General features: G+C 52.0%; 1 protein-coding gene and 1 non-coding gene across 9 annotated transcripts in view; both read right to left on the reverse strand.

The window, feature by feature from the left end:
• MROH1 (maestro heat like repeat family member 1) overlaps nucleotides 1–27,789 on the reverse strand; it is a 52,490-nt gene that overhangs the window by 18,354 nt on the left and 6,347 nt on the right. For 5 of the 8 annotated variants that reach the window (XM_043879571.1, XM_043879569.1, XM_043879572.1 and 2 more), the window contains exons 2-19: nucleotides 17,741–17,843; nucleotides 16,690–16,770; nucleotides 15,903–16,048; nucleotides 14,925–15,056; nucleotides 14,330–14,492; nucleotides 14,059–14,157; nucleotides 9,173–9,324; nucleotides 8,662–8,802; nucleotides 8,353–8,445; nucleotides 5,400–5,478; nucleotides 5,160–5,273; nucleotides 4,190–4,263; nucleotides 3,025–3,147; nucleotides 1,231–1,338; nucleotides 952–1,096; nucleotides 830–870; nucleotides 408–549; nucleotides 53–105 (exon numbers count right to left, since the gene is read on the reverse strand). In XM_043879571.1, coding sequence (XP_043735506.1) covers nucleotides 53–105; nucleotides 408–549; nucleotides 830–870; nucleotides 952–1,096; nucleotides 1,231–1,338; nucleotides 3,025–3,147; nucleotides 4,190–4,263; nucleotides 5,160–5,273; nucleotides 5,400–5,478; nucleotides 8,353–8,445; nucleotides 8,662–8,802; nucleotides 9,173–9,324; nucleotides 14,059–14,157; nucleotides 14,330–14,492; nucleotides 14,925–15,056; nucleotides 15,903–16,048; nucleotides 16,690–16,711 — 1,827 coding nt within the window. In that variant the 5' untranslated portion in view covers nucleotides 16,712–16,770; nucleotides 17,741–17,843. The remainder of the gene's footprint in view (nucleotides 1–52; nucleotides 106–407; nucleotides 550–829; nucleotides 871–951; nucleotides 1,097–1,230; nucleotides 1,339–3,024; nucleotides 3,148–4,189; nucleotides 4,264–5,159; nucleotides 5,274–5,399; nucleotides 5,479–8,352; nucleotides 8,446–8,661; nucleotides 8,803–9,172; nucleotides 9,325–14,058; nucleotides 14,158–14,329; nucleotides 14,493–14,924; nucleotides 15,057–15,902; nucleotides 16,049–16,689; nucleotides 16,771–17,740; nucleotides 17,844–27,789) is intronic. The other 3 variants (XM_043879567.1, XM_043879570.1, XM_043879568.1) reach the window with 3 other exon arrangements.
• On the reverse strand, nucleotides 22,140–22,262 carry LOC122679709. The gene has a single exon (XR_006336499.1).

Genomic DNA, 27,789 nt, shown 5'->3' on the forward strand with positions numbered 1-27,789 from the left:
AAAGGGCCTGTGCCCAAAGCAGGCTAACTCTCGTCTCCTCCTCTTCTCTCACCATCAGCAGCTTTTCTTCCCATTCCTTCTGTGACAGGGTTTCTTCACTGTATTCTGAAATGACCAGTCACCCGCTCAGCCTGGCGGACAGCAGTGGAGTGCTCAGAGTCCCCTCCACCAGGCCCAGGCCCCTTTGGCTCCAGGATAGAAGAAGAAAGGGCCCACATCTAGTAAGCTTGCAGGTGACACCAGGCAGCGAGCATCTTTCCAGCCCACTCTCCAGGCCCTTTCCTGAACCACAGCAGAGGCGATTTCTTCCAACTTTTAAAACCCTGGTCTCCAGTGCCCAGCCTTGATGCCAACAGGCAACAATCGGGGTCAGAGGAGGAGCAGCAGCACCCCACCCCGGGCCTCACCTTCCAGGTGCTCCAGCAGCAGGGGGATGGCAGTCGCCCACCGCTGACCCAGGGCCGGGTGGATATCCTGATGCAAGACACTCAGGAGGCGCAGTGAGGCTGCCCCACGACCATCCCCCACATATGGATTGGAAGACACGGCCTGCAGGAGGCAGAGTTGAGGTCTCCACCAGCGTCCTGGGCCACAGTGCTCCACCCAAGGCCAAGCATGGATACCCAGGTGGGGGCAAGGAGGCCCCAGAGACACAGTTCCCTAAATCCCTCCCGGAGTGCCTGATGGTCCTTCCTGGGGCAGTGACAGCACGAGGGTGGGGCGACAGGGACTAAGGGAGCATCCACACCCCCCCGACGCCCCTCAGAGTGGGCACTGCCCGGAGGCCACCTGGCCGGGAGAAGCCGCTGAGGACTGAGTGGCTGCTTACCAGGAGTCTGGTGGTGATGGCGTAGGGAGACGGGAGGTGCACTGCAGGGAGACAAACCGTTGCACTCAGGGCCGCCCCCCTGGGGGGCAGGTGGGGGAGGGCTGGGCTGGGGCAGGGCACACCGTTGCCGTTGTACTGGATGAGGGGGGCATGGGCCCCCGCCTCCTGCCTCTTCTGGGCCAAGTGCACAAGGCTCCTGCAGAGCGGGCTCAGCGCCCCAGTGAAGCGCACAGGGACCAGGAACTCAAGCAGGTACGGCCAGAGGACCTGGGGGCAGCACAGGGTGTGTGGGAGCCCAGACCCGCAGCGCTGCCTCCCCGCACCCACGGCCTCCCCGCACCTGCTCCCAGACCGAGGGGTCAGGAGCAGGGTGGCAGGTCCCCCAGGGCGGGGGCGCTCACCTCATCCATCCTGTCCACAGTGGTGCTGACCAGGTAGAGGGTGCTGACGCTGATGGCCCGCACGCTATCGGCCGCCAGGGCCTCACTGTCAGCGCCCGGCTTCTGAGGCTGGGGGCGGGAGGGCAGGATGCTGTGCACTCTGCTCTGCAGGGCGCCAGTCATGGGCTCTGGCCCTGAGGACACGGCCTGAACAGAAGCATGACAGGCCCTGCCCAGCCCCTAAGGAGGGGACCATTCCCTGTCACTGGCAGGACACGCGCTCTCCACTAAAATCGCCCAAGAAAGCCAGCTCCCTGGGCCAAGCTCTGGTGTCCAGACTAGAAAAACCGTGACCATTTCCTGAGAGCCGCTGACCACATCCTCACAGGTGGTGTTCCATCCTTGTGGATGCAGTCATTGCCTGAGAAAATGCCATTCCCACCAAGAACACAGACAAGCCCTGCTGCTTCATCGGCCAGTGGTTTCTCTCAGACCCAAGGAGACAGTGCTCCACAGCCAGTGCTCCAGAGCTCAGCTCCCTGGAACCTTCCAGGCAAAAAAGGACTCTCTTCTCTAAATGCTAAGTCTTCAATTCATGCTTTGAAACACCGAAAAGCAAACACTGAAAACCAAGCAAAAGTGGGAAAACCGCAATGACTGTTGGAGACGTTTGGCACCTCTCACCAAGAAATTAAAGATTGAGAAGAAAAAATAGAGATGTTTAGGGCCTGAATAGCAAGTTTTAGAGCATGCTCTAAAAATATAGGTAAAACTTTATACTAAATACACGCAAACAATGTTGAATGCCTGACTATTAGGCCAAAAGAAAAATCTCAAGAAACACTTAGAAGCAGAAATACACCTGGCCAGATTCAATGCAATAAAATTACAAGCCCACGGTAGCCACAAAAGGCTAATCACCTAGAAAATTATAAACATCCAAGTCACTGGGTTCTCGACATCCAGGCAAAGGCAGCTGATCTACGTGGGGAGAAGAGTGTTTACAGCGAACAGTGCTGGGACAACAGGACATCCACGTGCAAAATACTGAGCCTGAACCCATACCTCACGTTAAACAAAATTAACTCAAGATGGATCACAGACCTTGTGTAAAACTTCTAGAAGCAAACATGGGGGAACATATTTGTGACTTTGGGTAAAGAAAGGATTTACTAGTTACAACACCAGAAGCAAGAGCTATAAATAAAAACCCAATAACATGGACTTCTAAAATATTAGCACTTTTGCTTTTTGAAATACAATGTTAAGAAAATAAACACCTATGATGCAACAGATTTCTCAGAAAATATTTACAAACCATAAATCTGATAAGGCACTTGAATCTAAAATATATGAAGAGCACTTCTGTCCTGAAGAAGAAGAAAGGGAACAGCCCAACTCCAAAGCAGGTAAAAGCTGTAAGCAGGCACGTAGACACATGGATGCCAATATCACTGGTCACGGGCATGCCAGCCTGTCACAGTAGCTGGAAAATGAGACACACAGCACCAACCTCACCCCACGTGCCAACAGGGCTGCTGCTGGGGCCGCAAGATGGCACAGCTACTTTTGAAAACCGTCTGGAAGCTTTTTATGAAATTAAACATCTCAGCATCTCACAGCAGCTGCTTACACAGGGGGACAAACGCACGCCCTGCAGAAACCTGCACCCACACTTTCATGGATGCTTTATTCACACCTGCCACGCGGCTAGCAGACTGGCACACCCCCAGAGCACCCCTCAGCAGTCAGACGACAAACCATGGGTCCAAGAGACAACACGCGATGATGGAGCAGAGGGACGGCATGCCTTACCTCAGCCTCGGGGGGCAGCGCGCACTGCTGCACGACGTACTCGACCATGGCCTTGCCGCCAGGCTGCTCCAGGTAGCCGTGGTGGGCCATGGCACTGACCACCTGCACCACTGCCCGCTTCACCTGCCCGGAGCAGGGGGCGCAGGAAGGGGCCTCAGAGGAGCACTGGATGCAGCACGACAGCCCAGCAGGGGCGGGCATCTCACCTCCTCCCTGCCTGCACCCCCTGCCTTCCCCCAGCCCAGCACCCATCTCTGGGGCCCTCCCCCTGTCCTGGTCACACCTCTCCTCCCCAGACCCCAGGTCACACGTGTGTCCTGAGTGACCACAGGCCGATGGGTCTGGAGGGACTGAGCCACGTGGCAGCCTGAGGGCCCCTAGGCTGGGTGCTTCTGGCCACCGACACTGCAGACAAGTGCCGGGCCCCTCTGAGGGTGGCACAGGGCACAAAGGCCCTGAAACAGATACAGCCTCAGTGATTTGGGCTCCAGTCCCCATGAACGGAGGATGAGCACAAAGGCTAGGGCAGTCCCAGGAAGGGGACCCGCTGCCACTGAGCCCAAGCAGGGGGGGCCAGCCCCGCCCTCAGCTCTGGGGTCACCACCAAGCTGTGGATATCCTGCCGGAGTCCAGGCTCCTGTTCCCTGGGGCTTCCACTGCACCAAGTTGTCTAGCCCTGTGACTCAGGTAGGGCATCAGGCCACCCGAAGGGCTGGATGCCGAGATTTGCATGACGGAGGCCTGACAGAGACCCCCGACACAAGGCTGGGGCTTCCCTGGGCAGCCCTCCGTGCGAGCCAGCACAGCGCTGCCCACGGCTCCACAGGGTCAGGACAGGGGCTCCGAGTGAGAGCCCAGGCCGCCCCATGGGCGTCTCTGTGGCTGACACTTGCCTAGGTATTTTTGGTGTAACGATTCTTGAGTTCTGGGGGTTCTTCTAGAGAACGATCAAGCCCCAAGGTGGTCTTGAGGACTGCTTCCTAGCTTCACGCCTGGTTAACGTATCAGGAGGAAGTCGGGGGCCCAGACACGCAGCTCAGCAGACACCCAGGCCTGCACGCACGCGCCGAGGCCTGGTGTGCTGAGGCGGCAGCTGCCTGTCAGCGGTGGCTGTGCTGCCTGCCACTCACTGTGCAGGGCCGCGCTAAGCTGCCCACTGACCCACCTTGTTGTTGGTGTCCAGAAGAGGGAGCTTCATGGAGGAGAGAATGAAGGGTTTCTTAACTGCCATCTGAGCAGCTGCAAGAAACCAACAGGGGGCTCAGTCTGCCTGCCGATGGGCAGAGGCCGGGCAGCCTTTCTGCCACAATGTGGGCCAAGCCTGTGCTGCGGGGCCCTGGCCTCAGTGCGGCCCTCTGCATGGGTGGGGAGAAGGCCACCTAAGCACAGGCCCACCCATCTCTCTCCGAGGGAAAAATGACTTTTTTCAGCAAATGACATTATTTTATCCAATTAAGAAGTGAGGAGGTTGGAAGTTCAGGGCAGCAGAGCTGAGTCAGGGGTCCCAGGTTCAAGTGTGGGGTGAGGGCACCTCCAAGGTCATCAGAATCTTAGCACCACTCCTGGCTCCTGGCTCCAACCTGAAGGCCTGATGTAGCCACTGCCACTGTTTAGCAACCAAGACACACACACACAAATTCAGGTGTGAAAACCATTCAGGCTTATTGCTGATTAAAACTGCTTTAAAGCAAGAAACCTGAACTCTCCTATCCAGTTGTGAGGAAATCTTCAGACACATGGAAGCCAGGGACTTTCCACAGAACTAGCCTCCACTCCTCCCAAGGTCCACATCTAAGAGACAGAAGAGCAAGCTGTGCCCACGGCCAGGCCTCCACACTGAGGGGCCGCTGCTGTGGATGGCTGCAGGTGGGGGGGTCAGCAGGACTCAGCCATCAGCCCCCCACGCCGAGGTGCCACGGCCTGCTGTCTACAGCCCCTGCCGAGGGCAAACATCAGTGACGGACAACCTGCTGGGAGGCACGCGAGCACCACTGCTGCAACTCTTCAAAAAGTAGGGAATTTTGCAAAATAGAAAGTTGGGGAAAGTATTTCAATAACTCAAAGCAAAACGCCCCTTTTCATCCTGAAGATAGACAAGGCGGGCCTATCCCATCTCCATTCCACAAAGCACTCACCCGCCGCGTTGATGACGTGCCTTAGGACCTGCAGGGTGCCCACACGGGTCCTCTCGTTGCTGGTGTCCAGCTTGGGCAGCAGGAAGGCCAGCAGGCGGTCCGGTGAGCAGCAGGCTGCGGGCAAGTGCTCGTCAAGACTGTCTTGCTCCCTGCTGGCTGCCTGCACCCCCCAGGCCCAGCGGGGAGGACGGACATCAGGGCGGTGAGCCCCGGATGAGACCGAGGGCACCACCTGCGTACCCAGTACGGTGAAGCAACGCAGCACCTCCTTCCGGTTGCTCGTCACCAGCGGGCTGGACGACTCTATGGGCACGCAGATCTGTCCGAGACAGAGGACACAGTCAGTGGCTGCTGGGGCTGGAGAGGGAAGATGCAGGTCCTCGGGCGTGCTCGCCTGGGTGTAGGAACCCCTGCCTGTGCCCAGACACGCTCTCAGGCCCTGCAGGCGGGGTGGGGGGGAAAGCAGGGCACACAGCTGGCCCTCCTCCTACACCCCACCCTACCCACAGGCAGCCAGGAAACAAACTCCCCAGACACACTTCCTGATGAGAAAGGAGACAGCTCCCCACTTTCTCGGGTAGGACACGTGAGCACAAAAAACACTGGAGTCTGTCCGTCCAAACCGAGACAGAAAGGGAGCTGCCCTGGCAGGAGTATGGGCAGAGGCTGCAGGCGGCTGCGCCCCTGGATCCCACTGTACCTCTGTGGGCAACACTCGGGCTGAGCTTTGGGTGGCACCCCTGTCCCCACTTAGCCCCCAAGGTCACAACAATGGACCTGCAGGGCCTCTGGGCAAAGGGCTCTGAGGGTACCCTTGGGAAAACCCAGCCTCCCAACCAGGAGGGAGCCGCGGTGCAGCAACCACAGGCGCCACCCCAGCCTGGCCCTGCCAGTTCCCAGGGGACTGCAGCAGGTGGAGCAGGTGCAGGCAGGGCCGCCAGGCTGGCTCCAGGTCCCCAAGGCCCTGCTGCCCGCTCCTGGGGTCACTCAGCGACCCACGGAGTGCCTCCACCAGGGCCGGGGGCCAGCAAGGGAGCAGCTTGGAAGCAGATGCTCTGGCCCGCCCCAGGGAGCCTGTGGAAGATGCGTGAGGTGCTCAGAACTCCACAGTGACTGGAGCACAAACTGCTGCTGAGTCCAGGCGCTAAGGTTTGCACTGATCAGTTAAAAGGCGATAGATCAGAGAGAGAACTAGTGACAAGGGCAGTCACCTTGAGAAAAGATAAAACTAGCTTTTCACTCTTCCTCTAAAATACACTCCAGATGATTAAACAGTATACGGGAAATGAGAGAACCTAAAAACTCACTGCAGAATTGGAAAGCCTTTTATAAGTACAGCAAAACCTGACTATACAAAGAAAGATAAATGATGGCTTTAAAAAATTAAATAATGTTCCATGGCAAAAAAATATCATAAACAGAGCCACAGATAACAACAAAGCAGAAACAAATATCTACATACATGACACAAGACTATAAATAACTGCTACAGACCAATATGAAAAAAAAACCAAAACCCTAAAATCAACAGAAAAACAAAAGACATGAATGGAAAACACTAAGAAAAGGATATATCACACTTTTCTAGCTTCTCAGCTTTTCCACAAATATTCCCCTTTTAAACCCCAACCTCTCCCCACAGATTACACTGTTTTTAGTTTCAGGCCATCACTTTCTATTAAGTAAATAATACGCTATCTCTCATTTTTTCCTCACTCTTTCCTCAAGTTGAGATCTTAGGCTTTCTTCGCTAGGTTAATTCCAAGATACTTTACAATTAAGTTTCTGTTGCTATTGTAAACACCTTTTTTTTTTTTTTGGTACTTTCTAGCTGGTCACCACTGATGGGGGAAAATACTCTTGATTTTTACAGGTTGGTCTTGTAACCGGCAGCCTTGCTGAACAGAGTTCTAGGACTTGTAAATAGATTCAGTTCTTGTACGAATGAACTTCTAGATGAGTGCATCAACCATCCAGAACAAATATCTGCTAGGAGCAGACACGGCGGGGGCCAGAACAAGGCAACCCTGCCCTCAGGCCTCTGCCGCCTCGCTGGGCATGGGGAGCAGTGGCCTGACAGGACGCAGGATGGGCAGGTGGCCAGGCGAAGGCAAACCACAGGTCTGTTCTGGATCCTTCCCTTCTGCTTCTCTCCTCACAGGATTCACCCCAAGCCCTGCTGACAAGTGAATGGGGCCCTGTCCTGCTCTGGACGGTAAGCGAAGGTGGTTGCTCCTTTCCATTGTGATGCAAGCTGTATCCATCACATGTATGATGCAGGCTGATGGATCAGGTATTTAAAATTTACCAAGAGAAGCTCCTTTCCCATCCTGGTTGCTAAGAGTTTCAATGACAAGTAGGTGCTGAACTTCTTCAAAAGCTTTTACTGCATCGCTGAGATCAGAGAGAACCTTCCCATAGCCCCTCCCACTGGGCCCCATGTGTGGCGAGTATGGGGTGGGCAGCCAACTCTCCTCCGCACAGACCCTCATGCCAGCTCTCCCGCGGGCGCCCAGACTTTTCTGTGTGGTCCTGACTTGGAGTCAAGACCAGTCCCACAGAACCTGTCAGGCAGCTCTAGATCCTTTTCTCATTTCCAAGCCCACCTGTGTGAGATGGAAATGAGCTATCCCTCACAAGTCTAGAAGAGGCAATCTGAACACCACTGGGTCCCGGGTTTGTTTTCAGAAAGGAAGGGCCTGGAATGCAGTCTCCTTTTCCTTCCTGGTTTAGTCAAATTTTCTATTTCTCTTCTACCAATTGTGACATTTTTAGACATTTCTAGGCATCTATCCACTTCATAGTTTTTCAGGTTCATTATGGCCGAGGAGCCCCCTGAGGCCCTTGCTCCAGCAGAACCTTCAGGCCCTCCCCTTGCCGGCCTCAGCTGTCAAGGCGGCTCCTTTGCTCCACCTGAGCCCTGACCCTTGGGGACCTGCAGGCAGCGCAGATGCTCCCCCTGCCTGCTGGCCGCCCCCTCCCCTCCTGCCCCCGTGTATGGGGCTGTCCTGTGCCCCACTGCCCGAGTCAGTCTACCCCCAAGGGCTGCACCCAGATGACTTGGGAAGCCTGCAGAGGTCCACCTGGCTGGACCCCTGCCCTGTCTTGCTCCCTGGGCCCCTCAACAGGCACCCCCATAGCAGGACAACAGCGCCCGGCCCCAGCCTGCTCAGAAACCCCTCCAGTGGCCCACCTGAGCGTGCAGAGCGGCCAGGAGAGAGTCGAGCTGGATGTCCAGCGTGCGGCTGCCCACGCTCACAGCTGCCTCCAGGATCTGGCCGAGGCTCTGCAGGGAGGAGCAGACTGTCAGGACCTCCTCGCCCTCAGCCCCATCCCACCTGGCTGAGGGCGCCTCCCAGCAGGACACCACCCTGGGGCTGGAGTGAGGAGGCAGCGGTGCCAGGAAGGGGGCCTGGCTCTCCAGCTCCACCCGCGGCCCTCACTGAGGCCGACAGCCCACCAGGGCCTCACCCACTGAGGCCCGCAGCCGCACTGTGCGCACCTTGGACACGTGGACGGTCTCGGCGTGCTTCTTGTAGAGGGTGAGCACCCCAGGCAGCAGCTTGGGGAGCTGCTCCTCCAGCTTTTCACTGGGGAGCAGGTGGCTCATGGGCCCCAGGGCCTCCACCACTGCGAGCCGCAGCTGGAGGAGGCAGGGACACCGGTCAGTGGTGGGGGGACAAGGGCAGGAAGTCCTCCACCACGGACCTAGAGCACAGGCTCCTACAAGGTGAAGGGAGTGGGCCGGGGGAGAAGTCAGAGCAGCCAGGCCCCTCCCTAATGTGTGGAGGCCCCAAGGTGGGGGTGGGGCCCCAGCAAAGCAGCCCAACACTGCGAGGACCTGCAGGGGAGACCCCACAACACAAGGCTTGGCGTGGGCAGGTGGACACAAATCTCTACCGAGATCCTGAGGGATGGCAGAAGGGCCCAGGGGTCTGCAGCAGGACCTCCAGGTTGGGAAGGGAGAGGGCAGTCAGCTGGTGCAGCCACCAGTCCCCACCCACAGAGCGTACCTTCGCTTCCCGGCTCTGTAGCCACTGGTGGAAAAGGATGTCATAAGCACCAAAGATGTCTGAGGCGAAGGCGTCCTTTCTGACCGTGGGGTCTGGGGCCTGGTCCAGGTTGGCCAGGTACTCCAGGGTGCTCTCACTGAAGCGCTGCAGAGCTGCGGTGACCCCAGCGGTGAGAAGGCAGGCATGGTCACGCTGGCTCTCAGGCAACCCCTCTAACATCCCATGCCCGCCTATGAGATACCCTCCTAAGCAGCCCGGCGAGGCTCAGGACTACAGGGTGGGGCGGGGGTGAAGGGTCCCCTACTCTCGTCCTTCCCAGAACCCAGAACACGACTTTTCTAGAAATTCAGTCTCTGCAGATACACAAAGTTAAGATGAGGTCATGGTGGGGTGGGGTGGGCTCTAACCCACCAGGACCCTGTTCTCATAAGAACAGAGACAGACATAGTGATGATGGAGGCAGACGCTGCAGTGACACAACCTCAAGCCCAGATGCCCAGATCGATGGGCACCTCCAGACACCACGGGAGCCTGGAAGGACTCTGTCCAGAGTCACAGAAGGTGCGCGGCCCTGACAACAGCCTGCCCTCAGACACTGGCCTTCTAAGCTGTAGAAGACAGCCCTGTTGTCTTAAGCCCCTGATTTGTGGTTCTGTGTCACAGTGGACACCAGTACATGACCAACCTCCCCCAAATGCCCCCAAGCCACCACGCCCACCTGCTCTGGTCTGTGGTGCCCACCTCTCCCCTCACAGACACACATACCAAATGCTTTCAAGGACTGCTGTCCAAGATGGCGTGGGACCCCCAGGACACATGCAGGAAGACCTGGGTGTGTGAGGCTGGGTGGGGGTGCGGTGCTGAAGGTGGGGAGCACCAGCCTGGGGGGGCTGTGTCCATGCAAGGGATGGTGCCGTGGATGCTCAGGCAGGGAAGCCGGGGGACCCACTTAGGTGTAGAACTGTGAGTGGTCAGCAGGGCCTGGACTGTGAGTCATGTGAGACGATGGGACCACAAATAGTCTGAGGCCAGAACCTGGCCTCGCAGCCACACTGAGGCCTGGGCAGTGCAGGAGAGGAGAACCAGACGGCTGGCAGGGGTGTTGGCTCACAGCTGGCCCCAGGGCAAGAGCCCACCCCAGGATCTTGACTGACAGGATCACGTGCTCCAGCTCATGACCTCTGACCTGGACCATTTGCAAGGCTAATTTCTCAGCTTGGGTTTTGCAGCCCAACCCTCGTCTACAGGAAGGCAGTTATGGTCACAAGCACTAGAGAGAGAACATACACGACCTCCCGGAGCCCACAGCGGGAGGTCTGTATCTGGCTGTCCTCCCACTGAGGATGCCTTCAGTGGGGAGGGGGTCTGCTTAGGTGGGCCCTGGTCCCTGCCTGCCACCCCAACCCCTGCGTCCACCTATTCTTGCTCCTTGAGTTGCTCAATCAGGCTGCTGGTCAAGCTGACCAGGGATTCGAGGTACCCTGTGTGGGAAGGGCTTTCAGGATAACAGGACATTACGTGGCTTGAAGTGGAACCCCCCCTCGCCCCCGGCCCCGAGTTTCTTACCAGGTTTGTGCTTTTAATCAAGGACACACATGCCTCATGTAAACGAGTCACTCAGGCCCCTCCCCCAGCCTGATTTTCCTTATTCCAGAAGCAAACACAGGGTTTGGGCCTCTCTCTCCACACACGTGTGTGCAGTGTTCCCCATGTACCCCAGGCCAGGACCAGCCCGATCCATCCACCCCTCCAAACCCACGTGGCTCCGAGCCCACCACTCCCTCCATGAGCAGCTGTGTCCTGAGTTAAGGACTGTCTGGTGTTTGAGTCCCCTTGTCCTCAGGCCAAAGTCACTACAGCAACCTCCACACCTCTTGCCACACATCCTGAGGCTCTCCCAGCCTCACCACATGGGCCACACCCTTCCGGATCCTGGCTTCTCAAGGGACGTCTCTACATCTTCCTGCTCAGCAAGCCTCGGGGCAGGGTGCTGATTCTCAGGGGTGCCTTCCGCTGGAGCTTTCTAGCACTCTCCCTCAAGCAGAAGGCAAGCCCTTGGCCTTCTCCTGGACCACCTGTCCCGCAGAAGCTTCCTGAAGCAGGAGTGGGGAGGGCCTCTCCACCTGGGACAGCTCCCACAATGCCCCCCCCCCCCGCCCCGCCCCCTCCACATTCTCCGTTCCTTCTATCCAAGGTGATTATCGAAGACTGGCTTCATGGCTTCACTTGCTAAATCTTTTCTTTCTCTTCTGTTTTTCACATACTTGCATTTTGGCTCCATTTTCTAGAGGATTTCCTCAACACTTCCATTTCTACCTTCCATTTTCATCATGTCGCTAATTCCCAAAAGCTTTATTGCATTGTCCAAACGTAGCTTCTTCATAGCAACGTGCTTCTGTTTCATGAATGCATCTTTTCTCATCTCAACGAAATATCAACCAGATTTCCTCTCCTGTCTGTTTTCCCCTCCCTCAACTGTCTGCTTCCCCTAGTCTCCCTTTCTGTTTACTTTGCTGCTGCCTCTCTCATCAGACTTTCCCGGTGGGTGGTGAGTGTGGTTTCCTGCCAGCGCTGGCAGTGTGTCCAGGCCAGCTGAGCACCTGTTGTCTGGGCCCTGTCCACCCACCTCTGGGGTCCTCCTCCCCACCCTCCCCCTGCCAGGCTGCAGCATCCTGCAAGCTGGACAAGAACCTCTGAGTGCACACACACTCCTGTTCTGGGCCCCATGGCCCACTTGGGCCACCTTCCTGCACAGTGAACACAATCTGCCTAGAATCGGAGACTGCCTGGAAGGACAAGAGGTCCCAGTCCTCTTGTGGCCCACTCAGGCTGCGGATGGGCTGACGTGGACGCTCCTGGCCTGACTGAGGCTGCTCCAGTGGGCAGGACCATGCTTCCTTCAACTGCAGACCTGAAGCACTGTCTGTGGCGAGGCGCACACACCTCAGTCAGAGGGTGGCTACAGGCAGTGTCTGCTGGCCCACCTGGCCCTTCACATGGCATGGCAGCCAAGTGAACACTGTAGGCCTGCAGCCTGTGAGGGGCAGGGCCTCCTGCACAGGGCTCTGCAAGTCCTGGCACGATGCCAGCACTTCCCAGGGCAGCTGCCAGGCCAGGGACCAGCCCTCAGCTCCAACACAGGCTCTCCTTCTCCCTCCCTGCCAGGATGAGTGCTGTCCTTGGAGCTCTTTTCCCCCAGCCCCCACAGCTCTCCCCAGTCCCTTCTGTGTCCCCCCAGCTGGGATGTGTACTGCCCTTGGAGCTCTTTGCCCCCCCCCGCACCCCCAAGCTCTGCCTCGGTCCTCTCTGCGTCCTGCCCCTGCACTCTGAGCTCAACAACGATTCCCACCCAGCTGCTCAGGGATCCTGTCACAAGTTCCCTTTTCAGCAAAAACCAGGTCCAAGAGGGTTTCAGCCCATGTGGGAGGGGCCCTCAAGAGGAAGGCGTGGAACAGAGAGAACAGGAATGTAGGGGCTCTGAGGGGCTAGAGCTCTTCCTAGAATCCCTGAGAGCTGGGGAACCTGAACCCAAAACCACCATGAACAGGTGGGCTGCAGCCCAAAGCTCTAGGCCCCAGATAGGAAAGTCCCCTGGTGTGCACAGAACAGGCAGCTTCATTGGGACCCCTCTGCAAACACCAACTCTGCTTGGCTACCAGCCTCCCAACCCCTGCCTTGGTGTGGCCATAGCCTAACCACGTCCCTCTAGCCTGGCCATGGGGGTGGAAGCCCAGGACCTCTAACAGCCTGGAGATTAAAAAGGGTCCTTAGGGCTTCCCTGGTGCTCCAGTGGTTAAGAATCCATGTTCCAATGCAGGGGACTTGGGTTTGATCCCTGGTCCAGGAAGACCCTACATGCCTCGGGGGAACTAAGCCTGTGCGCCACAACTACTGAAGCTGGGGTGCCTAGAGCCCATGTTCGACAAGAGAAGCCGCCATAATAAAGAGTAGCCCCTACTCTGCACAACTAGAGAAAGCCCTCGCCAGCAACAAAGACCCAGCAAAAGCAAAAATGCGTGCATGCATGCTAAGTGGCTCAGTCATGTCTGACTTTTTGTGACCCTATGGACTGTAGCCCACCAGGCTCCTCTGGCCACGGGATTCTCCAGGCAAGAATGCTGGAGTAGGTTGCCGTACCCTCCTCCAGGGGATTTTCTCAACCCAGGGATCAAACCCACAGTGACAGGTGGGTTCTTTACCACTAGTGCCACCTGGGAAGCCCACAACCAAAAATAAACTATTTTAAAAAGGGGATCCTGTCTTCATGGGACCTCATGGGCCTAGGTATTCCCACTCCCTCCCCTCGGTAGCAGCTGTCTTCCTGAGACTGGAGGGGACGCTAGGGACACCAGGAAGCCGAGGGACAAGAGCTATGTGCAGGCCACTAGAAGAGGCCAGGCTTCCTCAGGCCCCATGTTTCAAGACCATCTGCTCCCTATAGGAGTGCCCTCCTGCCCATCAGGAGTCATGCCATGAGGCACTGCCCATGGCACACAGAGGGTGGGAGAGTGAACACTCCCAGGATACCCAGGGAAATATCACTCTGCCAGAACGAGCAGGGAGAGAAGTGGGAAGAAGCTGCAGCTCTGGTCAGTCTCCTCCTGCCCCCCATTAAGTGTCCAGGGCTCAGGGGAGTACAGTGTAAGGTCCTGGTCGGTGGGGGGGCCCAACAGCAAAGAAAAGCTGCCAGACAGCAGAGGTCAGGTCTCTACCTGCAGCAGTGCCCTCTCAGCCCCCATCTGCATCACCCTTCCTCTAATTGTCCCACCCTCCTCCTGCAGCCTGAAGGCCCCCCGGCCCCCCACAAAGGAGCACTGGAAACAAAGACCCCCCCCAACAGTGGGCAGACCGCACCCACCCACCACCCCACAGAGGCCCTGTCTTACCACAGCAGAACACCACTTTCATTGAGTCATGTTTGGCTGCACCCAGCATGGGCAGCATGGTGCTGAGGATGGACGTCAGGAAGGGCACCATGCCAAACACTGCAAGAAGGGGCACGTCACAGAGGCCCACGGCCACCCCGACCCCGCCACACAACTTGAGCTCTCTCTGCACAGCCTGGGGCGCGTGGTGGAGCAACTGGGACCCCAGGAACCGAGATGCCAACCTCAGAACCTCTGAGTGTGCAAGCAGAGGGGCGGGGCCGCCACCTACCATTGGAGATGGAGAGGCTGGCGAGTGTGTGCACGGTGCAGGGATGCGGCAGGAGCCCAGGTTGGAACTTGCTCAGCAGCTCCTCCATCACGCTGCTGATGAACCGCCTCCCCACCGCCACCAGGACGCTGCTAGCGGCTTGCTGCCAATCAGAGACCAGCTCCTGTCCCCAAAGACCTCAACTGACACCCTGACCAAAGGAGGCAGACCTCACCCACCCTGAAGGTGCCCAGGAGGAAAACTGGACACTCTGCCTTCAGTTCCATTGGAGGACAGGCCGCCAGTGTTCAGCAGGCTCTGGGGCTGCTGGGAGCAGGGCCCCAGGCTGAGCCTCGAGCCCATGCACGCTCGAGTCAGGCCCTGGTGCGCCTACATTCGCCCTGAGAGCTTGGGAGCACTGCTTTCCACTTCAGTTTCCATCTGAAATGGCGGGGTGACCCACCCCACCCCACAAGGGCAGTCAGTACACAGGACCAACAGGCCAAACCCAAGGCAGCCAGACACAAACCCATGTTCTCAATGCACTCGGGAAGAAAACAGCTCCCTGCCCCAACCAAGGGCGGGTCAGCCAGGTCAGGGCAGGTATCCCCCACACCTTCACTTTGGTCATCTCATTGGAGGCCAGGAGGATGATGGCCCTGGCCATGTCCTTGTCCAACTCGCCGATGTGATTGCTCACGACTGTCTCCATAGCCCGTAGGACCATCGTCCGGTATGGATGCGCTAGCTGTAGAGAGAGATGGTGGAGGAAGGACCGGGACTCCCTTGTCTCTCATGGCTCCTCCCCGAGCTCAGGAATGAGCTCCCTACACTGGGACAGTGGTGGGGGTGGGGGCAGGGGCGGGATGGGGCCCTGCGGGAGAGGAGGGGTCATCAAACTGGCTCAGGAGCCCAGGGGCCCCGTCAGGACTCAACTGTTCAAACCTGAAATGGCAGCTGACAGATAAGAGCCCAAAACTCAAACAAAAAGAAAGACGGTCTTTTGAGACTGCAAGTCTAACTCCTAGGAATGAGTCTAAACCATGCACTGTGGAAACTGAAATTCTGTCCCACTACAGGGAGACAGGAGTGTCACAGAACCCTGCAGTCGGACCAGGAGAGGTGGAGCTGGCACAGCTCTTGGTGCAGTCTCAGCAGGGCCCGACCAGTGGCGTCTACGGTTGGGCAGGGAGCAGAGGCCCAGGCCCGCTGGGCGAGGCCCTGTCCCAGGTGCGACGCAGCGGCCCCTTTCTCACTAGCTGGGTAGGTGAGAGGAACGGTGGACTGGCCTGTGCAAGGGCAACCAGACACTACAATGCCAACCACCCGGTCCCCCACAACAGGACCGACCCACAGAACAGAGTGGGTCACCTATGCTGGACTTGCCGCCTCAAGGGGGCCTGGACTTGCCGGTGTGACTTTCCACCCACAGCAACCTGGCTGCATACTTCAGACCCACTGGGGCCACTGCCCTGCAGGCCCCACCCCTCACCGAAGGCCCCATTCCCACCACAGGCCCCGACCCTCGCCACGAACCCCGCCCCGCAGGCCCCTCCCCACAGGCCTCACCCCATCCCCGAGGAGCAATAAATACCTTTTCGTGCAGCCGCAGGTGCTCCTCACAGGCGCTGAGCACCTCTGCTGGCTGCGACTCTCCGAGGGTGCACAGGGCGCCACATACCTGCTCCTGCACCCGAGGGTCCTTGTCAGTGATGGCATCCAGCAGGATGGTGGACAGCCCTACAGTGACAAAGTCCGATGGCAGGGTCAGGCCTGGCCCCGGCCCACCGCCTGGCTCAGCCTCTGAGGACTCAGCCTCACTGGCCCGGCCTCTGCAGCCTCAGGCGCACACACCACCCCCTCTGTCCACCGTGCCGGCCGGGGTCTCTGGGACCACTGGCCACCTGCTCTGAGGTCGCTCTGGACACCTCTACCCCGGCCTTCCAACCCAGGCCGTGTTTTCTCCGCATCTCCAGCCCGGCTGGATCCGAGCTCCTGTAAAAAGCAGGCAGTGTGGGCTCAGCCCCACGAAGCGGCTCCAGGAGGACCTCTGGCCCACACTCTGCCCTGGACCATGCCCTGGCAAAGAGCTGGCCTTGGCTGCAGGTACAGTGACCAGTCAGAGTGAACACTGGCCCTGGGGCTTTTGTAGGCAAGGAGGAAGGCACAGGGACTCTCCCCCACGGAGCACAAAGCCACTGTGCCAGGCAAACGCTGTCCCCACACCAGAATGAGCCAGCGTCCGCAGAGACGAGAGCTTCCTTTTCTTTTCTAATGAAGCCTTAAAGAAAGTGTGTTCAAGCAGCGGTCACTCCTCTCAAGTGCATTTACTCAGAAATCCGCAGCATGCCGTGGAGGCCAGCCAAGGGGCCCACACTCACTCTTCACGTAGGTCTCGCTCATCACTGTGGCTCCGGCTTCTTCTCGCCTCCTGGAGTGAACATGGACGCCTCTCTTCAGACCTGGAGTCACCAAACATGCAACATTTAAGTCACTGGCCTCCTCAGTTTATGAGCAGTTAGTGTGTTTGTGTAAAACACAAGATCAGAAAGGGTTTGTCTGGGAGACAGTCTCTGCCACACTCTGGCTGAGTGGTGCGCAGAGGACAGGTGGTACCCGCTCCACCCAGCAGCCGGCAGCCCCGCCGCCAAGTGCTTGGCCCACAGGGGCTCGTCCTGGCTGGCCTGCAGAGGGGGCCAGGCCAAGCGTGACCACCACCTCCACTGACAGCATCTTCCTTCACTCTGTGCACATAAGGCCTCGTGCCACTGACAGACTGTGCAGAATGGGACACCCCTCCCTGAGGGCCAAGAACAACAGCCTTCGTCACTGCGTGGCCAGGACCCCCCACTTCCTGTTGGCTGAACAAGACTGGACAGGCAGCTCAGGGATCTGGTGGGCTCTCTGGCGTCTGAAACCAACCATCCAGACAGCTCACGGGATTTGAGAGTTGCAGCTTTCAAACATCATGTGCCTCAAATCACCACTTGCAATAGATAGACCCAAAGAATAAAGCCCATGGAATACGCAAGTGCCTCTGCACTTCCCCACGCGGTCACAGGCTCCGACACCGGTATGGGACTGCTTTCTCACAGTGGGGTCCTCTATTTTCTGGGCACCACCTTCATTCCTGGGCACCGCCCATTCAGAAAAGGGTGCGGGTAGAGGAAGCAAAGGGGACAGGCCACCTCCTGCTCCTGAGCTCATTGGCTGTGGCCACTCATTGGCTGTGGCCACTGGGAAGGGGCAGTGAGAGGTGTCTGACGAGTGGGGGGACTACAGCAGGTGAGAACTCTAGATCGAGAAGGCACCCTGGTCCTAGGCATTCACCCATCCCACCAAAACCTCAGCGCAATGAAAGAAAAGATGCATGTTTTAAAAGAACAAGCCCACAAGGGCGCTAGAACACAAGAACAGATAAAATTAGCAGACCAGACACTTCCAGGAATCTCAGGCAGACAGAAGGCAGATGGAGAAGACTGGTTTGAGGCTGGTGGCATCAGCAAGGTGTTTCCCCTCTTTTCCTGGAAAGCATCTAAAAATAACAAGGAAAACAAGAAATAAAAACACATATTCCATTAACAGCAGAGCAAGGAGGTGGCAAAACCCCCCATCCTGCAAAGGTGAAGGGCTGAAAATGCCGCAGCCGTCAGGCAGGTATGAAGGTGCTGGCCGCAGGCTCCACAAAGAGCCACAAGGACTCTTCTCAGAGGCAGGCACCCCTGCACATGGAGCCCACTTCCTGAGGTCCCTGGGCCAGTCTGGGTAATGAGCACGCAGCCCGCTCCTGGTGCAGGGGCTTCGCCTGTGAAAAGCTACAGCTGCCCATCTCCATGGCCTCAGAGAAGATGGGTTGAACAGCTCCAGCTCCACAGTTTGGAGCATCCTTCATACAAATGCAGACAGCTCGAGCAGAAGCACACACATACATAAGGGACATCAGCTCCCAGCCTGCCTGGGAGGAATGGACCTATTTGCCACCTCAACCCAAACAACTAAAAAACTGAATGAAACACATGGAACCAGAGTTCTCAGGCTGATGGGCATCAGGAATAAAGGGTGGGAAAGCCTGTGATCATGTCAGCTCATCACCTGAAGGGCACGTCCAGCTGAGGACATGCAGAGCGGCCTGGGAACAACTTGGGATGCCCGGGTCTTGCTGGAGTCCACAGTGTCCAGTACCAGGTAGAACCTCAGAGGACTGCAGAGGGTCCCCAGTCACTCAGCTGATTTACTGGCCAGCACAGGGGCAGAAAAATAATGTCCCCAAGGATGCCCATGTCCCCATGCTTAGCACAGGAGTATGTTACTTAGCTGGCAAAAGGGACTTAGCAGATGGGGTCAAGGGCACAGACCTTGAGGTGAGGAACTACCCTGGATTATGTGAGTGAGACCCGCCTTAGTTCTTAAGAGCGAAGAACTTTTCTCAACTGCATCAGAGACAGGAGGAGAAGGAGGGAGGAAACAAACAAACACGGGAACAACCCACCTGACCTGCTGCACAGACCGGGCGGGAGGCCAGAGACGACCCAAGGCGCGGGAGGAGCCACCCAAAATGACTCGCAGAAACAATCCCTGCGGCTTGCAATGAGCCAGGCGAGGGCCTCTCCTGGCAGCAGGGGAACATCACAACTCTCAGAGCACTGGGAAGGGCACTCAGGAGGGTTTCAACTCAGTAAAGAAGTAAAACTAGGGCGTTCCCTAGGGGCCCAGTGGTGAGGATCCCAGGTTCTCACTGCCATGGCCCAGGTTCAATATCTGGTTGGGGAACTGAGATCCTGCAAGCCAAGCCACGCAGCCAAAAAAGGAAAAAGAAGAAAAAGGTAAAATGCCATTCTGGTTTCACCTACCAAAGCTAAAAGCAAGACCTGAAAGGATCAGACCATTCCCAAGTAACTTAGACCAGCCCAGCACAAAGCTTGAGAATAACAAGAGGAACACAAAACACCATGCAACAACAAACAAATAAAAGAAAGAAAAATAACAGTGTCTGGCATCCACTCAAAAATGACCAGGCAGGCAAAGAGGCAAGAAAAGTGAAAGTGAAGTCGCTCAGTCATCTCTGACTCTCTTCGGGCCAGTGGACTGTAGCCTACCAGGCTCCTCCCTCCATGGGATTCTCCAGGCAAGAATACTGGAGTGGGTTGCCATTTCCTTCTCCAGGGGATCTTCCTGACTCAGGGATCAAACCCGGGTGTCCCGCAGGCAGACGCTTTAACCTCTGAGCCACCAGGGAAGCCCCACACAACCCAAATTTGCTGCATGGCTAAGAAACTCAAACAGGGGCTCTGTAGCCCCTAGAGGGGTGGGATGGGGACGGAGATGGGAGGGAGGTTCAAAAGGGAGGGGATATATGTATACCTATGGCTCATTCAGGTTGAGGTTTGACAGAAAACAACAAAATTCTGTAAAGCAATTATCCTTCAATAAAAAAATAAATTAAAAAAAACAACACACAACCCATAACGAGGGTGAGTCAGTCAATAGACACTGACCTGGAAATGATGCAGAGGAAAGAATTACTAGATGAGACATTTAGATTACAACTGTATGTTATATATTCTAGAAACCACAGGAAACACTAAGTATGTTAACATAAAGAGGCTAAAGTAAAAGAATGGGAGAAGAAAAATGAGGCTGACAATAATCACAAAAAAGCTGGAGGGGCTTCCCTGGTAGTCCACTGGTTAAGAATCCACCTGCCAATGCAGGGGACACAGGTTCGGTCCCTGGTCTGGGAAGACCCCACATGCCTCAGGGCAGTTAAGCCTGTGCAACACAACTCCTGAACCTGTGTGCTGCAGCTACTGAAGCCCACATATCCTAGAGTCCGAGCTCTGCAAAAAGAGAAGCCACTGCAATGAGAAGCCTGCACACCACAGCTAGAGAGTAGCCCCTGCTCGCAGCAACTCGAGAAAGCCCATGCACAACAGTAAAGACCCAGTGCAGCCAAAAATATATAAATAAATAATTTTTTTAAAGCTGGAGTTGACTACATTAATATTAGATAAAGTAGACTTCAGAGACATAACAATTATTTTTTTTAATTAAATCACTTTTTATTTGGAAAAGTGTATGTTTAATAACTGACTTCCTACTGGTTCAATCAACATTTTGCAAGCACTTGTACACATCCAATAAAATATTTCTGAAGCTTGTGCTTGGTAATCAATCTGCTTTTCTCATTCTCCAGAATGATTTAAAATCTTAACTCATTGTAAGAGTTTTAAATGGCTCCTGCTGGGGTCCAGCCTCGGCATGATCCAGGGGTACCCTAAGGATGAACAGCGTCGGCGAGAGAGAGAAGACACATGCGACCAGCCTTGATAGGGCCAAGTCTGCGAGGGAGAGAGAGAGAGAGAGAGAGAGAGAGAGAGAGAGAGAGAGAGACCAGACGGGGGGTGCAGCAGAGTCTGGCCATGCTTTACTTTTTACCGTAGCTTTTATACCCTAAGTTAGTACATTTCTAAGGGGAAGATAGTTTAACATTACATCAGCTTGTTCTTCACGAAACCAGGGTGTTTTCTGCATACTTCTTTGTTTATGAGGGTCTTGTCCATTATCTTCTGGCCTTGGGGCCTGTTAACATTTTATGCAAGTCAGGTGAATGTAAACCTATTTTCTGTTTCTCTGGTGACCTTAACTGAAAGATAGCAGTCTCATAGGGCAACAGTACAGAGTAGAAGTATAACCTTGTTAACACAAAAATTAATCCTTCTGCAGAAGTTGTCAGTTGCGTTTATCTAAGAAGTTTACCCCACACTGACTCTGCAACTTTGGTGAGGCAGCTTCTGCCTAGCACTCCTGGCTGACAATTAACAACCATTTCATTGTTACCACACTAGGGCTAAGTTCTTATTTCTCTAGATCTTTAACTATATTAACAATGGTTTCTATAACACAACCTTAGCACATTAAAAGCAAAAACACAGCAAGCAAAACACAGCAAGCAAATGTCAACTCAATAACCACCTTTAGAATAATTTTTCTTATGTTTTCTAATAGGACTCCTTCACCCCTCAAAAATGCTCTATGTCTATTACGGCTTTTATATAATCAGGTTCTTTATGCTATTTTATGATTAGGGTATTATAAGCAATCATGCATATTAGTACCAAGGACATAAAGGCATTTGCCAAACAAACTAAAACACCGCAAAGGAGTTTAAATTAAAACATTCCTTTCACCCTGGATAATCTCATAAAATACCACCACCTGGGAAACTTATTGATTAAAGTTCTAAATTGATTCTTATTTGGGAAGAGATCGGGGAAGGCCTTCTGCCTGTGTCACAGAAATTAGGGAGTAGTCTATTGAAGCAAGCATCAGAAAGACAGATATCATCTTTAAGGTGAGTGCCAGGGGCAGCTTTTCGGAATCCCTGAAAACCTGATCCGCCTTGCCTGTCAGGTTTTCTCCTCATGGCCTTGTCATGGGTGGGATCTCGTGAGCTAGCCTTTTTGAAACCCCTGAAAACCTGATCCGCCTTGCCCGTTAGGTTTTCTCCCTCATGACCTTGTCATGGGTGGGATCTCGTGTGCACTGGCAGCTGCCCAGAATGATTCACCATGACACAGCATTCTGCAAATGAGACTATGCTGGTCTCCCTACAAGAAGGCTTGGCCACCAGAAGCTGTCCTGGACCCTCTGAAACCTCTACTACAGGAAAGGTCCTCTCCTCCACTTTCCTAATCAACTTCTCCAGGTGGTAATCACTTTCCTGTCAACTAGAGTAAGATCCTCATGGGTTCCCTAAGTCTTTCTTCACCCTTACTCATCTCTGTATTCACTACTCCTATTTTCTACAGTGAGACAATGGAAACTGTATCATTGCTGTTGGTAGATAAGTAGGTCTTGAATTCATTTTGCAAACAAGACCTGTTCTATCTACCTTTTCATTTAGGAGACTAAAAGCAGAGTCAGCTTGACTTCAAGGACTCTATTTTCTTAGCAGAGACATAACAATTTTAAACATTTATTACGCACCTAATAACAGAGCTTTAAAATACACAAAGTCAAAACTAAAAAAATTCAAGGAGAAATAAACAAATACAAAATACAACAGAAATTCCAACAGCCCTCTATTTGTAATTGTTGTAATAAGTGTACAGAAAATCACTGCAGGTACAGAAGACTTGAACAATACCATCAATCAACTTGGTTCAAGCAGTATTTTTATAACATTCCATTCATTAACAGAAGAATATATATTTCTTCAAAAAGCTCATGAAACATTTACCAAGACTGGCTATGTTCTGAGCAATAAAACAAGTCTCAATAAATCTAACAGTATTCAAGTCTTACAAACTATGTTTTCTGTGCTGCTAGGTCATTCAGTCCTGTCCAGCTATTTGTGATTCTAAGGACAGTAGTCTGCCAGGCTCCTCTGTCCATGAGATTCTCCAGGCAAAAATACCAGAGTGGGTTGCCATGCCTTCCTCCAGGGGATCTTCCCACCCAGAGATCAAACCTGCGTTTCCTAAGTCTCCTGTATTGGCTAGCAAGTTCTTTACCACTGGAAAGCCCCTGTTCTCTGACCACATGGGATTAGATTTGAAATCAATAAAAGAAAGCTATCTGAGAAATCTGAGTATTTATCAACTACTTAATATGCTTTAAAATAATTCATGAGTCAAAAAAATAAATGCAAAAAATGAAATTAGAAAGCATTTTAAAGTGAATGAAAATGAACACATATCAAAATGTGTGGGAGAAATTTAAACAATAAAAAAATGTGTGGGAAATAAATAGCACTAAGTGGTTGTATTAGAAAAGAATGACATTGTGGATCTGAACAACAGCAACCTCATTTAGTAGGGGAAGCCAGAGAGGGCGATCACTCACACACCCCTCCAAGTGAATCATAAAGCCAACAAAAGGAGCCATGACTTGCATTCCCAGCAGGAAGACACCTCTGCTTTGGGACAGGCCACAAACCTAGCAGATGGAAACCTCAGCTCAGAGAGTGGGAAGCGACCACCATCCTAAACACCCTTTCCCTCCCATAGACTTTCCTTCAGAGCAACCCCTCCTTTTCTCTGCAAAGTAACTTCCTCTCCTTTGTTTGCTGGACTTGCCTATTATTTTTGTTGTTTGGTCATTCAGCTGTGTCCGACTCTTTGCATCCCCATGGACTGCAGCATACCAGGCTTCCCTGTCCTTCACCATACCAGGCTTCCCTGTCCTTCACCATACCAGGCTTCCCTGTCCTTCACCATCTCCCAGAGCTTGCTCAAACTCATAACCATCGAGTCAGTGAAGCCATCCAAACATCTCATCCTCTGTCATCCCCCTCTCCTCCTGCCTTCAATCTTTCCCAGAATCAGGGTCTTTTCTAATGAGTCAGCTCTTCACATCAGGTGGCCAAAGTATTGGAGTTTCAGCTTTAGCATCAGTCCTTCCAATGAATATTCAGAATTGATTTTCTTTACGATGGACTGGTTTGATCTCCTTGCAGTCCAAGGGACTCTTAAGAATTTTCTCCAACACCACAGTTCAAAAGCATCAGTCCTTCAGGACTTGATTTGCTTTATGGTCCAACTCTCACATCCATACATGACTACTGGAAAAACCATAGCTGGGACTATTCGCAAATTTGTTCACAAAGTAATATCTCTGCTTTTTAGTATGCTGTCTAGGTTGGTCATAACTTTTCTTCCAAGGAGCAAGCGTCTTTTAATTTCATGGCTGCAGTCACCATCTGCAGTGATTTTGGAGCCCAAGAAAATAACCTGTCAGTTTCTATTGTTTCCCCATCTATTTGCCATGAAGTGATGGGACCCGATGCCATTTGTTTTCTGAATGTTGAGCTTTAAGCCAACTTTTTCACTCTCCTCTTTCACTTTCATCAAGAAGCTCTTTAGTTCCTCTTTGCTTTCTGCCATAAGGGTGGTGTCATCTGTATATCTGAGGTTATTGATATTTCTCCCAGCAATCTTGATTCCAGCTTCTGTTTCATCCAGCCCAGCATCTTGCATGATGTACTCTGCATAGAAGTTAAATAAGCAGAGTGACAAAATAAAGCCTTGATGTACTCCTTTTCTAATTTGGAACCAGTCCATTGATCCATGTCCAGTCCTAACTGTTGTTTTTTGACCTGCATACAGGTTTCTCAGGAGGCCGGTAAGGTGGTCTGATAGTCCCATCTCTTTAAGAATGTTCCACAGTTTATTGTGATCCATACAGTCAAAGGCTTTGGTGTAGTAAATGAAGCAGAAGTAGGTATTTTTCTGGAATTCTCTTGCTTTTTCTTCCAATGGATGTTGGCAATCTGATCTCCAGTTCCTCTGCCTTTTCTAAATCCAGCTTGAACATGTGGAAGTTTTTGGTTCACGTACCGCTGAAGCCCCGCTTGGAGAATTTTGAGCATTACTTTGCTAGCGTGTGAAATGAGTACAATCAGTACACAAAGAAATTTTAAAAAAATCACTACAATATTGTAAAGTAATTAGCCTCCAACTAATAAAACTAAATGAAAAAAAAAATCAAAGTGCCAAAGGCTAGTTATTTAAGAAGATCAATAAATTTGATAACCATCCTGCCTGACTGATCAGGAAAAAGACGGACAACACAAATTACCCATCTTAAGAATGAGAACAAACAGACTCTACAGATATTAAAAGGATAATAATCTTTAGATAATATATCTTTAGATATATTTATGTTTATATATATCTTTAGATCTTTATTTATATCTTTAGATAATATATCTAATTTGTCAAAGGTAAACTGGACAATTTAAATGAAACAGACAAGTCAATTATACCTCAATAAAAAATTATTACAATCAAAAAACAAAAGAAAAAGACAAATTCCTTGAAACACAAACTATCAAAGCTCACTCAAGAAAAAATAGATTAAAAATAAATAAACTTAAAAAAAGGAAAAAATAGATAATCTATGACTTCTCTGGTGGTCCAGTGGTTAAGACTCCACACTTCCACGGCAGGGTCCACATGTTTGATTCCTGGTCAGGGAACTAAGATACCCCATACCATGTGGCACAGTCAAAAAAAAAAAAAAGAAAAAGGAAAAGAAAGAAAAAAATAGACCTGTATTTAAAAAAGAATTGAAGTTGTAGTTAAAAGCCTTCACACAGAGAAAACTCTAGCCCTAGATGACTTCCCTGGGGAATTCTATCAAACATTTAAGGAAGAAACAATTCCAACACTACACAGATTCTTCCAGAAAAACTGAACCTAAAAAGCACTTACCAACTGATTCTCTGAGGTTAGCATTACTCTGATAGCAAAACTAGACACAGATATTACAAACAATGAAAACTATAAATCAATATCCTTCATAGATGCAAAATTTCTTAACAATATTTTATCAAATCATATCCAACAACATGTAAAAACGATAATACCTCATGACCAAATTGGGTCATTCCATGAATGCAAGGTTGGTTGGGTATTTTTAACTCCAGCCACTGGAGTTAAATAACAGACCAAAAAATAAAAACCATATAATCATCTCAACAAATGCAGAAAAAGCATTTGTCACAATCCAACATCCACTTATAATAAAAATTATCAACAAACAGGAACAGAAGAAAACTTCCACAATCTGATAAAGAGCACCAAAGGGAAATCTATAGGAACATTATACTTAACAGTAAAAGACTAAATGCTATCTCTACAGGATGGGGAACAAGGCAAGGATGCCTGCTCTCACTAGTTCTATTCACTATCAGCTGGAGGTTTTAGTCTGTGTGATAAGGCAAGAAAAAAAAAATAAGACATCCAAACCGAAAAAGAAGTAAAACTATTTTTATTCACAGGTGATGGGATCATCTATGCAGAAAATGCTACAGAATCTATAGTTGGAACCAGATCAATAAGTCATCTAGCAAGATCACAAAATATAAAGTTACTATTAAATTTTTTAAAAAAATTAATATTAAAAAATCAAATGTATTTCCATATACTAACAATAAACAATCAAAAATTGAAAAAGCCACAACATCTGCCACTGAGCAAAAATTATATGAAATATTTAGGGACAAAATTGACAAAAGATGGACAATGCAGTAAAACTATCAAACACTGCTGAGATACAAAAGAAAACTTAAATAAATGGAGAGAAATACTGTACAGGAAATCAATTCTTTGCAAATGGATCTACAGATTGAATGCATTCCCAATCAAAATCCCAGCATGTTTTTTTGTAGAAACTGACAGACTAATTCTAAAATTCATATGGAAATGCAGAGGACATAAAATAGCCAAGATAACTCTGGAAAAAAAAAAAAATGGAGAACCCATACTACGTGACTTCAAGAGTTATATGGCACACCACACCACTTGGTAGCAGACACACTTCACACCACTCAGTGACAGGCATACTGTGATCAACATTAGCCAACCCCCTCCTCACCCTGCTACAACCCTTCATATTGGGCAGCAGGTGCCCTGCTCCCGCTCTGAGAGCCCATCTCTGATGACTGCCTCTCCTAACGTTGCCTTGGCCACTTCCTCCACCCTGAGAGTGCTGGTCTTCATCAAATACAGGTCGTATCATGCCACACCACTGCTCAGCGGTCTTCACTGCTGTTCACAGAATCAAAGCAACACCTTCGACAAAGACTTCTGCAACCCAGACCCAAGTCCCTCTCTGCTCCTCTCTCATCCCTCATGCTGCAGGCATCCTGAATGCCCTGGGCCAGCACTTGGGCTCTTGTACCTCTGCTTCTGCTGATCCCTACAAGCACCCCACCCTGTCCTCTTCACCCCACAGAACACATTCATTCCTTAGAGGTCAATCATTTACCTCCCCAGGACACTGTCACCCCTCTAGTGGGTGACCCAGGGTTCCCCCAGCCCTGGCTCCTACACGGATGGTGGCATCCTTTCTGAACAGCAGATGTGCATGTTGATCTGCCTTCAGCCCATCGTGTACACAGAGAAAGCTTTGGCTTATATTCTTAGCATATACACAATTTCAAAAAACAAACAAAACACTGTTCATTGAAGGAAAAGACTCAAAATTCTCATGTAAGACTCAATATTATAAAACTGTCAATTTTCTTTCATCTATAAAAATGTGAATCAGGATACTGGAGGGTTCCACTTGATAAAATGGTTCCAAATTCGTATGGAAGAATCAACATACAACAGTAGCAAACTAAATTCTAAAAAGTCTGTGAACAGTGGGATTTGTCCTGTTATGTTCAGTTCAGTTCATTCGCTCAGTCGTGTCCAAGTCCTTGCAACCCCATGGACTGCAGCATACCAGGCTTCCATGTCCATCACCAACTCCCAGAGCTTGTTCAAACTCATGTCCATCAAGTCAGTGATGCCATCCAAACATCTCATCCACTGTCGTCCCCTTCTCTTCCTGCCTTCAATCTTTCCCAGCATCAGGGTCTTTCTAATTCAGTTCTTCGAATCAGGTGGCCAAACTATTGGAGCTTCAGCTTCAGTATCAATCCTTCCAATGAATATTCATCACTGATTTCCTTTAGGATGCACTGGTTTGAC

This window comes from Cervus elaphus, chromosome 21 (assembly GCF_910594005.1).
Source record: "Cervus elaphus chromosome 21, mCerEla1.1, whole genome shotgun sequence".
Classification (NCBI taxonomy): domain Eukaryota; kingdom Metazoa; phylum Chordata; class Mammalia; order Artiodactyla; family Cervidae; genus Cervus; species Cervus elaphus.